A 14,051-nucleotide genomic window follows, 5' to 3' on the forward strand; every position below is an offset into this window, starting at 1 on the left:
ACTTGTGCCAAGTTTCAAGTCGATAGCTTGTTTCGTTCGGAAGTTAGCGTGATTTCAACAGACGGACGGACGGACGGACGGACATGCTCAGATCGACTCAGAATTTCACCACGACCCAAAATATATATACTTTATGGGGTCTTAGAGCAATATTTCGATGTGTTACAAACGGAATGACAATGTTAATATACCCCCCATCCTATGGTGGAGGGTATAAAAATATTTTAATATGGATTGTAATTGAATTAAGCATCTAAATCATTTTTTGACACATTTTTGTTCTTTAAATATTTAAATTATAAAAAAATTAAAAAAAGAACACATTTTTTTATGAATAAAAGTATTGGCCCAGGTAGTTCTAAATTAGATTTGTTGGTACATTTAGAACTTGTTGGTTATTCCTTTTGTTTGATAACAGTACAAAGCAGTCTAGACAATGAATGAAATATTTTTGTTTATTTTATATTCCTCCATTATTCCATCAACACTGTACTAAATTTCATCAAAATCGGTTAATAATAGTGACCTGAATACTGCGAATAACAAATACATTGTCAAGCGGACGGACACCAAGGGCTAAACCGACTCGGGATGTGGTTCTGAGTCTATCGGTATATATTTAATGGAGCTTGAAATCAATATTTCTGGTAGGCACATTTTTTCGCAAATACCCTGACCACTATGTGGTTTAGGGTGCGTGACACTGTATACTTTATCAGGTTTGAAACCAGTATGTCGATGTGTTACATAAGGCGTGACAAAATATGGGAGTATGGTGCAGGGCATAAAAATAATTGATTTCAAATTTTTATTTGAATCAAATCAAAATTGAATCAAAATAAAATAATTAATTGAACATTGACGAAGAAATCTATTATAGTTTTTGTTTTTTATTCCTGATCAGATTCGGATTTAAAACAATTTCAAATAATAATTTTCTCTCTAGACATATATACTTACATTTGATGTTGCGCTATTATTCAACTCTTTAAACCAAATGAATAATGGTCAATAGCATCTGTTTATGCTCATATCAATTTATTAACTAACAATTCAATAGAATATCTACATTTATTATTTTTAAAATAAAAAAGAAAAATCTTAAAATAATTAAGAGAAAATTTACCAAAAAAAAGTTGCAATTTTTTATATTTCAAAAAGGGACAATTTTTCGATTAATACAGGGAACCTCTATGCTGCATATGCGTTGTCATATGCCTTTCATTATTCAGTGAAAATGTCGATGAAGTTCGATGTATTTGTGGTAGACCCTCAAACGCTGTTCCATTATTATTTGTACCGGAAGCCCTCGATCGCAGCAAATGATTACGCATATCCACTCTTGGTCGAGAATTTCGACGAAATTGTGATCCTGGCTGAGGGAAGGCAATTTGCAGGGATAAACGTTTCTGTGACAAATGAGCCAATTGATCTGGAGTCAATTCTATAAATTGAGTGCTCTGTGCATGGTTAACCGTTTGTATGGGAGGCAAGAGTAAGTTGTTGTTGTTGTTGTTTGGAATGCTAGCGAGATTATTACCAACATTACCGCCTATTCCACCACCACAAGTACAATTATTGCTGATGGAATTAAGGGAAATGGTATCGCCCTCGTTAACACCACCACTGCCACATTCTATATTGATAATATCCTTGGAGTCTTTAGCTTCGAAAATTTTTATTATAGGCATTGGAGGGGTGAGTATTATGCCAGCTTTACGGAATTCCTCAATGGCATCATCATAGGTGGGTAAACCCGAGACAATGGTGTAGGAAGGTAAAGATTCCACCTCATAGTTGGGAGGACAATTGCGGCAAACTTCAACAGTTTCGGAATTACTGGTGCGATCTGTAAAAAGGAAAACAATTAAATTTTTCTAAAATGACAATGAAATTAGTATTAAAAATAATTTTGCAATTTAAATTAGTTAATATTAATAATTCCAATAAAAAAATAAATAAATAAATAAAATAATTTTTATTAAATTATATCAAATTTATTACTGCTATTATACCCTCCACCATAGGATGGGGGTATATTAACTTTGTCATTCCGTTTGTAACACATCGAAATAGTGCTCTAAGACCCCATATTCTGGGTCGTGGTGAAATTATGAGTCGATCTGAGCATGTCCGTTCGTCTGTCCGTCTGTTGAAATCACGCTAACTTCCGAACGAAACAAGCTATCGACTTCAAACTGGGCACAAGTAGTTTTTATTGATGTAGGATAGATTGTATTGCAAATGGGCCATATCGGTCCACTTTTACGTATAGCCCCCATATAAACGGACCCCCAAATTTGGCTTGCCGATCCTCTAAGAGAAGCAAATTTTATCCGATCCGACTGAAATTTTGTACATGGTGTTAGTATAGGGTCTCTAACAACCATACAAAAATTGGTCCACATCGGTCCATAATTATATATAGCCCCCATATAAACCGATCCCCAGATTTGACTTCCGGAGCCTCGTGGAAGAGCAAAATTCAACCGATTCGGTTGAAATTTGGTACGTGGTGTTAATATATGGCCTCAAACACCCATGCAAAAATTAGTCGAAATCGGTCCATAATTATATATAGCCCCCATGTCAACCGATCCCCAGATTTGACCTCCGGAGCCCCTTGGAAGAGCAAAATTCATCCGATTCGGTTGAAATTTTGTACGTGATGTTAGTATATGATATTTAACAACCATGCCAAAAGTGGTCCATATCAGTCCATAATCATATATAGCCCCCATATAAACCGATCCCGAGATTTGATTTTGGAGCCACTGGGAGGAGCAAATTTCATCCGAGTCAGTTGAAATTTGGTACATTGTGCTAGTATATGGCCGTTAACAACCATGCCTAACTAGGTCCATATCGGTCTATAGTTATATATAGCCCTAAGATAAATCGATCCCCAATCACACAAAAATTGGTCCATATCAAGTTCATAATTCTATATAGCCCCCATATAAGCGACCCCCATATTTCAATTCTAGCTCTCTACGTACCATGCAAAAGTCCATGTAAATTCGTAATTATAGGTAGACTTACCTATACATAACTTTTTTGTCTAATGTATACCACGTATGAACTAACTCACAATTTAGAAAACGATGTTAAGAAGTTTTAAGATGCCACAACCCAATTAATTCGATTGTGGATGACAGTCTTTCGTAGAAGTTTCTACGCAATCCATGGTAAAGGGTAAATAAGATTCGGCCTGGCCGAACTTACGGCCGTATATACTTGTTTTTTTATATCCTTTGTCTGAATATTTTTACTTACTCGTCGTACGTTCCGATTTCTTTTGACGAACCAAGAAAAACTAATTATGTCCATAATGTGCCATACATAAAATGGTGCTGTTTTTTCACATGCTGTTTTTTGTTTTTCAAATGCATTTTCTTTTGGTTCTGAATATTTATTCTCTTTGCTCCGAATACTCATTTTAATATTCAAATTAAATAATATTTAGACGTAAGCATATCAAATTTTTGTGGAAGCCTTATTAACATGCCAAGCGCATAGCCAAAACCAATAAACTCGTAAAACAGTTTTCCGAACAACATACAAGCAGTTTCTCAGAAATTGTTCTCTTTTAATTCTCTCGCTGTGTTATGTTGATATCTTTCGTCAACTAGGGCTGTGGAGTCGAGCCATTTTTGCTCGACTCCGGGTAATATAACTAAAACTCATTTTAATACCACTACTTTGTAGTTACACGCAGAGAAGAAACATGATTGTCACAATCATATTCGAAGAGCAAAATAATACATTTTAACCTGCAACCATGTTGGCTCAGTGAACTTGGTTCTAAGAAAAATATAATTGTCCTCATCTAAAATGTTATTATATTGATAAAAAGAATTTTGTTTGAATGAAAAGACAATGGTCACAATTTAAAATGTTATGGTATTCATTAAAAATGTTTTTCTCGTAGTTAAAAGAACATGGTCACAACCTAAAATGTTTTGATCTTTATGAAAAAAAAACTTTTTTCATAGTCGAAAAAAAGGACGCCACTTGAGAAAAGAAAACACAAAATTCAATTTATTTGTTTGTTTTTATTTATTTATAAACGAATTCATTGTTTATTTGTATTTATAATGCCGTTCAAGCGAACATCATATATTTTTATACACTCTATTTTATTTCAATTTCAACAATCAGTAATTATTCCATATTTACATCGTGCCCATCAAATGTACAAACGCAGGCATCATGTAACAGCAAATAACAAAATGCAGAACAAAAAGCAGGTACATTTTTTCAATTACACTTTCTTTTTTTTTTTCTTCACATAAAACCACGTGCCACTTCTGAATAAATAAATTAACACAAAACACAGTAAATCCGTATTCTACGTCCATTCCAAGGAACAATCAACACACGACTGACGCGCAAAATGAAAATCGTGTGTACCTGCTCAATGTTTTTATAAAATTCTTTTCGCTGCAAGAAAGTTAAAAAATTAAATGGTCACGAAAAAAATGTAAATGGTCTTTATGGCCATGTAATGGTTCTAGACGTGTCTATACTTAACCTGTAAAAATACTTTTTCCCCTGTAAAAAAGTAAAAAAATTGAATGGTCAGGTACATGATTTTCCCGACCATTTAATGGTCTCAAATTCTATCATTTAAATGATAGAACATGTTTGCGGTATTTGAGAACCATTCAAATGCTTATTGCCACCATACATTTTTCTCCGCTCGTAAACTATTTTTACAAAGACAAAATACATGGTTTTCGCGACAATTACATGCTCTAGATAAGCATTAAATGGATGCGGCAACCATGTCCAAACATGGTTTTTCTGTGCGTGTATGTATTTGTGGACCAAAATTATTGATACTATCTCAAATCCTTTAAATTTGTTGCGAGCTATATAAAGGTTTATATTCCCATATGCATGAATTTGAATCTGAATCGATTTAGACAAAATTGTATATACTTCTACAAAATCTATGTACTTTAAATTTGAATCTAACGTTATGGGACGTAACACAATTTTAAGAAAAAATAAAAATGCAAGGAAAGTCTAAAGTCGGGCGGGCTGCACAACTTTGTATTTAGATCTACATTTTGATAAAATCTCAAATCAGACTTCTAAATAATCTCGGGCAATATTTGGGAAATATTTATAATTGTTTAGACAATTTCGCAGAAATGCATTTATGATTCATTCATTGAAAAATTTTAAAATTTGAGTCATTTCTACAAGTTTTCGACTTAGCAGTGAGCATCAGTGAGCATACAAAATTTTCTACAGAAACAAAATTTTGACTAAATTTTCTATAGAATTAAAATTTTGGCAAAATTTTTTATAGAAATCAAATTTTGACCAAATATATAGAAATAAAATTTTGAATAAAATTTTTATAGAAATAAAATTTGGCAAAACTTTTTATAGAAATAAAAGTTTGAAAAAGTTATCAATAGAAATACAATTAAAACAAGTATATACGGCCGTAAGTTCGGCCAGGCCGAATCTTATGTACCCTCCACCATGGATTGCGTAGAAACTTCTACGAAAGACTGTCATCCACAATCGAATTACTTGGGTTGTGGTATCATATACTATCACCACGTACCAAATTTCGAGCAGATCGGATGAATTTTTCTTCCCCTAAAGGCACCGGAGGTCAAATCTGAGGATGAGTTTATATGGGAACTATATACAATAATGGACTAATAGGAACCAATTCCTGCATGGTTGTTGGATACCATATAATAATATCACGTACCAAATTTCAACCGAATGGGAAGAATTTTGCTCTTCCAACGGGCTCTGGAGGTCAAATCTTGGGATCGGTTTATATGGGGCCTATATATAATTATGGACCGATACCGACTAATTTTTGCATGGGAGTTTGAGGCCATATATTAACACCACGTACCAAATTTCAACTGAATCAGATGAATTTTGGTCTTCCAAGAGGCTCCGGAGGTCAAATCTGGTGATCGGTTTATATGGGGGCTATATATAATTATGGACCGATGTGGACCAATTTTTGCATGGATGTTAGAGGCCATATACTAACACCAAGTACCAAATTTCAGCCGGATCGGATGAAATTTGCTTCTCTTAGAGGCCTCGCAATCCAAATCGGGGGATCGGTTTATATGGGGGCTATATATAATTATGGACCGATGTGAACCAATTTTTGCATGGTTGTTAGAGACCATATACTAACACCATGTACCAAATTTCAGCCGGATCGGATGAAATTTGCTTCTCTTAGAGGCCTCGCAAGCCAAATCGGGGGATCGGTTTATATGGGGGCTATATATAATTATGGACCGATATGGACCAATTTTTGCATGGTTGTTAGAGACCATATACTAACACCATGTACCAAATTTCAGCCGGATCGGATGAAATTTGCTTCTCTTAGAGGCCTCGCAAGCCAAATCGGGGGATCGGTTTATATGGGGGCTATATATAATTATGGACCGATGTGGACCAATTTTTGCATGGTTGTTAGAGACCATATACTAACACCATGTACCAAATTTCAGCCGGATCGGATGAAATTTGCTTCTCTTAGAGGCCTCGCAAGCCAAATTTGGGGGTCCGTTTATATGGGGGCTATACGTAAAAGTGGACCGATATGGCCCATTTTCAATACCATCCGACCTACATCAATAACAACTACTTGTGCCAAGTTTCAAGTCGATAGCTTGTTTCGTTCGGAAGTTAGCGTGATTTCAACAGACGGACGGACGGACGGACGGACATGCTCAGATCGACTCAGAATTTCACCACGACCCAGAATATATATACTTTATGGGGTCTTAGAGCAATATTTCGATGTGTTACAAACGGAATGACAAAGTTAATATACCCCCATCCTATGGTGGAGGGTATAAAAAAATATTTCTATAGTAATAAAATTTCGAATACATTTTTTATAGCAGCGAGCAGCAGTAAGAAACAGAATTTTGAGAAAATTTGCTATAGAAATAAAATTTGACAATTTTTTCTTATAGAAATAAAATTTTGAAAAAATTATCAATAAAAATACAATTTTAGAAAAATTTTTGTGTAGTAAATAAAATTCTGCAAAATATTCTACAGAAACAAAATTTTGACTAAATTTTCTATAGAAATTAAATTTTGACAAAATTTTCTAATAAAAAAAATTTTATACTAAAAAATTTTGGCAAAATTTTCTAATAAAAAATCTATTACTATAAAATTTTAGAAAAAATTTCTTATGGAAATAAAATTTTGACTTAAATTTTTATAGAAATAAAATATCAATAGAAATAAAATTTAAAAAAAAAATTGTGTAACAAACAAACTTTTGCAAAATTTTCTATAGAAATAAAATTTTGACTAAATTTTCTATAGAAAAAAATATTTCTATAGTAATAAAATTTTGAATAAATTTTTTATAGAAATAAAATTTTGACAAAATTTGCTATAGAAATAAAATTTTGACAAAACTTTTTATAGAAAAAATTTTCTATAAAAAACAACTTTGAAAATTTTTTCTGTCAATATTCCACATATGTATATGGCCTTAAAATAAAATTAAAAAAAATTATTTCGGTTTTAAAATGGATCGATCCAGCCCATCTGCTAGTCTAACATTCTAAGAAACATCAAAAGGTAGCCGTAATTGGAAGTTGATTTTCATTTACAATCATGGTGTACGTTGATCGAATGAATAACGCAATGGAAACTAATTTGCGTAAAAACTTGCTTAGTTACAAAAATGTGAAGTGTTTTAAAAAATTTGGTTTAGCCGGAGTCGGAGTCGAGCAAAATTTTTACGACTCCGACTCCAGCAAAATCTTCAGACTCCGACTCCGGCTCTACAGCCCTGTCGTCAACCCTCCCGGTTTCCATCTGTATTCCTTTCCCTATACTCTCTCTCTCGCTCTCTGTCACTCTCTGAATAAAATATCACAACATATATATGTTTACTCGAAATTTTTACATATATATATATATTTACATTCACACATATTATTTTTAGGAAACATTCATGTCCCAAACATAATATATTCTAACATATTAACATATGTGTCCCAAACATTTAATGCTAGGTTAGGAACATTATATTTTTGCACTTTAATATATTGTGTTTAAAAAATTATGCTCGAAACACATTTTGTTGATATCGGAACATATGAAAAACATATATTTCTAACAGTGTAGGAATTCTTAAATCTTTTCAGACTTTAATATTTATAACACATTTTAATCATTTAATAACAATTATTTACTCTTTCCGAAGATGAAAAATTTTATTAGCTCAACTTTGTTTCTTTGTATTCAAGGAAGGACTTTCCTAAAATATAATTTAACCATTAACTACTATGGTGGTGGTAAATTTTACCCTCTCTTATCGGTTTTTATACCCTCCACCATAGGGTGGGGGCTATATTAACTTTGTCATTCCGTTTGTAACACATCGAAATATTGCTCTAAGACCCCACAAAGTATATATATATTCTGGGTCGTGGTGAAATTCTCAGTCGATCTAAGCATGTCCGTCCGTCCGTCTGTTGAAATCACGCTAACTTCCGAACGAAACAAGCTACCGACTTGAAACTTGGCACAAGTAGTTGTTATTGATGTAGGTCGGATGGTTTTGCAAATGGCCCATATCGCACCACTTTTACGTATAGCCCCCATATAAACCGACCCCCAGATTTTGCTTACGGAGCCTCTTAGAGAAATAAATTTCATCCGATCCGGTTCTAACATCCATGCAAAAAATTGGTTCATATCGGTCCATAATTATATATAGCTCCCATATAAAGCAAAATTCATCCGATCCGATTGAAATTTTGTACGTGGTGTTAGTATATGGTCTCTAACAACCACGCAACAATTTATCCATATCGGTCTATAATTATATAAAGCCTCCATATAAACCGATCCCCAGATTGGACCTCCGGAGCCTATTGGAGGGGTAGGTTAGGTTAGGTGGCAGCCCGATGTATCAGGCTCACTTAGACTATTCAGTCCATTGTGATACCACATTGGTGAACTTCTCTATTATCACTGAGTGCTGCCCGATTCCATGTTAAGCTCTATGGCAATGATATTGGAGGGGTAAAATTCATCCGATCCGGTTGAAATTTGGTACGTGGTGTTAGTATATGGTCTCTAAAACCACGTAAAAATTTATCCATATCGGTCTATTAGAAATTTTGATCTATCCGATCCGGTTTAAATTTGGTACTTAGTGTTAGTTTATGACCTTTAACACCCATGCAAAAATTGGTCCATAATTATATATAGTCCCCACATAAACCAATCCCCAGATTTGACCTCCGAAACCTCTTGGAGAAGCAAACTTCATCCGATCCGGTTGAAATTTGGTACGTGGTGTTAGTATATGGTCCGTAACATCCACATCGAAGTGTATCCATATCGGTCCATAATTATATAGTCCCCATATAAACCGGTCCCCAGATTTGACTTCCGAAGCCTCTCGGAGAAGTAAATTTCATCTGATCCGGTTGAAATTTGGAACGTGGTCTAAGTATTTAGTCTTTAAAAACCATACAAAAATTCGTTCATATCGGTCCAATTATATATAGCCCGCATAAAAACAGATCCACAGATTTGATCTCCGGAGCCTCTTCGAGGAGTAAATTTCATCCGATCCGGTTGAAATTAGGTACGTGGTCTAAGTATTTAGTCTTTAAAAACCATGCCAAAAATTGGTTCATATCGGTCTATAGTGTATATAATCCCCAGATAAACCTGTCCCCAATCGCACGAAAATTGTATATAGCTCCCTTATAAAGCGACCCCCATATTTCAATTCGGCTCTCTAATTACCGCGCAAAACTTCATATCCGTCGGTTCAAAATTGTATATAGCCCCCTTATAAAGCGACCCCCATATTTGAATTCGGCTCTCTAATTACCGCGCAAAACTTCATATCCGTTGGTAATTATTTTTACCCTTCCCTATTTTCCATATACCGGGTCAAGAACTTAATTATATATGAATTATATTGTGGATGACAGTCTTAAGTAGAAGTTTCTACTCAATCCATAGTGGAGGGTACGTTAGATTCGGCCTGGCCGAACTTGTTATATCCTAAACCATCAGGTTATAATAACTTTAATCTGCTAAATAATGTGCCTACTAAAAATATTGATTTTAGACCCCATAAAATATATACCGATCTACTCAGAATCACCATCTGAGACGATCTAACCCTTGGTGTCCGTCCATGTATTTGTTGCTCGCAGGATTCTAGACGCATTTATTAACCGATTTAGATGAAATTTGGTACACGTTGTTTTTTGACAGAAGGACGAACGCTATTGAATTTGGAAAAACAGGGATCAAAGTTAGATACAACTCCCATATATACGTATAGCCCAATTTCGAAAAATTGGGTCACTATCACGATTGCCACAACTGGTAGAATTTTCTACCAAAAATGGTAGATTTTTTACTGTTTGGTAGATTGGTAGAATTATTGATGTTTTGGTAGTTTTTTTCAAAACGTTCTTCTCCACCTTAGAAGTTGGAGATATATAGGCTTTAGGAAAATAAAATTTGAAAAAATTTTATATCCATTTTTTTAGAAAAATTTCTATACAATTACAATTTTTAGAAAATTTTCTATATAATTTTCTGTAGAAAAAAAATTTGAGAAATTTTTCTATAGAAATAAAATTTAAAAAAAAAATTATATATTTTTTTAGAAAAAATTCTATACAATTACAATTTTTAGAAAATTTTCTATAGAAATATAATTTTCTGTAGAAATAAAATTTTGAGAAATTTTTCTGTAGAAATTCAATTTTGAGAAAAATTTCTTTAAAAAAAATGTTGGAGAAAATTGTATATAAAATTAAAATTTAAAAAAAAAATTCTATACAATTACCATTTTTAGAAAATTTTCTATAGAAATAAAATTTTCTATGGAAATAAAATTTTGAGAAAATTTTACATAAAATTGAAATTGTTAGAACATTTTCTATACAATTAAAATTTTTTAGAAAATTCTCTATAAAAATAAAACTTTGAGAAAAATTTCTATAGAAATACAATTTTGAGAAAATTTTATATAGTATTAAAATTTTACAAACAATTCAATTTTTATAATATTTTATATAGAATTAACATTTTGAGAAATTTTTATATAAAATTAAAAATTTTTGAGATTTTTTTTTTAATTTCTATGCAATTACAATTTTTAAAAAATTTTCTGTAGATATAAAACTTAGAAAACTTTCTATAGAAATAAATATTTGAGAATATTTTCTATAGAAATAAAATTTTGAGAAAAATTTCTAGAGAAATAAAATTTTGAGAAAATTTTATGTAGAATTAAAATTTTGAGAAAATTTTATGTAGAATTAAAATTTTATAAAGAATAACATTTTTAGAATATTTTGTATAGAATTAAAATGTTTAGATAATTTTATATAGAATTAAAACTTTTAGAAAATTTTCTATAGAATTAACATTTTTAGAAAGTTTTCTATAGAATTAATATTTTTAGAAAATTTTATATTGAATTTAAACTTTTCGAAAATTTTCTACTGAAATAGAATTTTTAGAAAATTTTCTATAGAATTAAAATTTTTATAAAATTTTCTATAGAATTAAAACTTTTAGCAAAAATACTAATTGAGCGATTTCCTCCTTTTTTAATAATGTAGTCAATATTAGTGGCATATAAATTCTGTGGGTAAAAAATCATGTATAGCTCCTAATATCAGTCTTTCTGTTCAGATTGAAATACAGATCCAAAAAACATGTACCCCTTAATTTTCTTAAAAATTTTCCAAAAAAAATCCTCAGCACACACAAATTTTTTTTTTTCTGATTCAATCACGAAATTAATTGATCCAATTAATTTTTTAATTGAAATGTCTTCAATCACAGAAATGATAATATCAATTAAAAAATTAATTGACAGTCAATTAAAAAATTAATTGATATTATTAATTTGTGTGATTGATTTTTGTTTCAATTAAAAAATTTGTTGAATCAATTAAATTTTTAATTGAATATTTCTTAAAACTCAATTAATATTTTAATTGGAAAAATTGTCGTGAAATTTTTTTCTGTGCAGAGATAGGTTAAAAAATGATGTAAAACTATTTCAAATATAAAAAAATTTGTGTTAAAAAATTCGTTCGTTAAAATCAACGACATTCGTCCACACACACACAGCTTGGTAAAAATTAAAATTCCACCAATTATTATCACAGACCTCATTCAATTTACTATAAAAATGCTGACGTTGCTTTCTATTTTATCCATGCCACACAATTTATTTGGCAAAAAGCCACTGCTACACCTCACAGTGGCTGATGATGACAATGAGGCAGCTTTAGCGGTGGTAGTTTTATTTTAATGTTAACCCAGGAATTAATGAAATTTCTTTACACGTTCATCTACACACACACAATGTATGGGATTTTCGTTTCGAAAGCAGTTTTTTTTGTAATTTTGTAAAGTGCAAACTTTTATAAACATATGCTCCGTTTTTATCTCCTGGCTGTCTGTCTGATACCCTGAACCAACCCTCTTTTCATGCAAGCTAAGCTAAATTTTCAAATCGGTAACTGGCAAACCTTTTACACAGATCTACGTTTAACACCACCCTAGCTGATGTGAAATTTGTTGCGCTTTTTATGCCTAATGTTTTTGATTTTCTGTTCGTTTTTTTTTTTTTTTGCTGGTAATCTCAAATGCCATTATATTCTTGGGGTAAATCATTGTTTATGGTCCCTTGAATGAATGAATGGACGTTTCGAAAATGGAAGAAATTAATAGATTGGGGTATTAAGCACAATATTTACAAGGCGTTTGGGTCTACAAATATAAAAACATATATTTATTTTAATTCTTAAACAGAAATTACAAATACAAGTACTTTGAGCCACAGACCTTGCAATAGCTTTGAGTCTACAGTGATCCCTCGATTTACGTCGTGACTGGTTCCGGAATTTGACAGCGTTAATCGAAACGACGTAAACCGAATCAAAAATTACTCATATTTACTGCTAAGTCCATTTATGTATGCATGTGCGTGTACATAATAAAAAACTTCAAAAATAAAGGTAATTCAGTAATTTCGGTAAGAATTTCAGAAAAAAAGTTTCGACGTCATCATCATTGATACTTATTTTACTTATGGAAGGAGTTTCTGATAAATCGACGACGTAAATCGAAGTTTGATGGAACAAAAAAATTGACGACGTAAATCGAAACAACGAGGGATTACTGTATATTAAACAAAGTTGAGCATAATTTTAGGCGCTCAAAATATATTTTAACAAAATTTTCTATAAAAATAAAATTTTGAGAAAATTTTCTATAGAAATAAAATTTTGACAAAATTTTCTATAGAAATAAAATTTTGACAACATTTTCTATAAAAATAAAATTTTGACAAAATTTTCTATAGAAATAAAATTTTCTATAGAAATCACATTTTGACAAAAATATTTCTATAGAAATAAAATGTTTATTGTTGTTTTTGATTTCAGCTTTTATTCTGATAATTGGTTGATAGTTTTACTGCAAGTAGATGATGCTGATGAGGAATGTGGTAATTGCGAAACGTGCGTCCATCCAACCATCTTGCAGTCTATAGGGTTTTGCCCAAATAAATTTGACAAACATTATTTTCCTCTGTTGGTTAAGCTACACTTGTAGTTTAGTCAATGCATGGTTTTAAGCTGATATCAAAAAAACAACAATAATGATTGAAGAATAAACCAACAATAACAAAACAAAAAGAATGAAATAAAATTTTCTATAGAAATAAAATTTTGACAAAATTTTCTATAGAAACAAAATGTTGACAAAATTTTCTATAGAAATAAATTTTTGGCAAAATTTTCTATCAAAAACAAGTATATACGGCTGTAAGTTCGGCCAGGCCGAATCTTATGTACCCTCCACCATGGATTGCGTAGAAACTTCTACGAAAGTCTGTCATCCACAATCGAATTACTTGGGTTGTGGTATCTTAAAACATCTTAACATCGTTTTCTAAATTGTGAGTTAGTCCATTCGTGGTATATATTAGACAAAAAAGTTATGTATATATAGTT

At 31.7% G+C, this 14,051-nt stretch overlaps 1 protein-coding gene across 5 annotated transcripts in view; it reads right to left on the bottom strand.

Annotated features, from left to right (window-relative positions):
• Positions 1 to 1,002: 1,002 nt before the first annotated feature.
• comm3 overlaps positions 1,003 to 14,051 on the bottom strand; it is a 207,000-nt gene continuing 193,951 nt past the window's right edge. For all 5 annotated transcript variants that reach the window (XM_075303546.1, XM_075303544.1, XM_075303543.1 and 2 more), the window contains one exon: positions 1,003 to 1,849. In XM_075303546.1, the coding sequence (XP_075159661.1) occupies positions 1,176 to 1,849 (674 nt within the window). In that variant the 3' untranslated portion in view covers positions 1,003 to 1,175. The remainder of the gene's footprint in view (positions 1,850 to 14,051) is intronic.

The sequence above is a fragment of the Haematobia irritans genome, chromosome 4, assembly GCF_050003625.1.
Source record: "Haematobia irritans isolate KBUSLIRL chromosome 4, ASM5000362v1, whole genome shotgun sequence".
In the NCBI taxonomy this organism is placed as follows: domain Eukaryota; kingdom Metazoa; phylum Arthropoda; class Insecta; order Diptera; family Muscidae; genus Haematobia; species Haematobia irritans.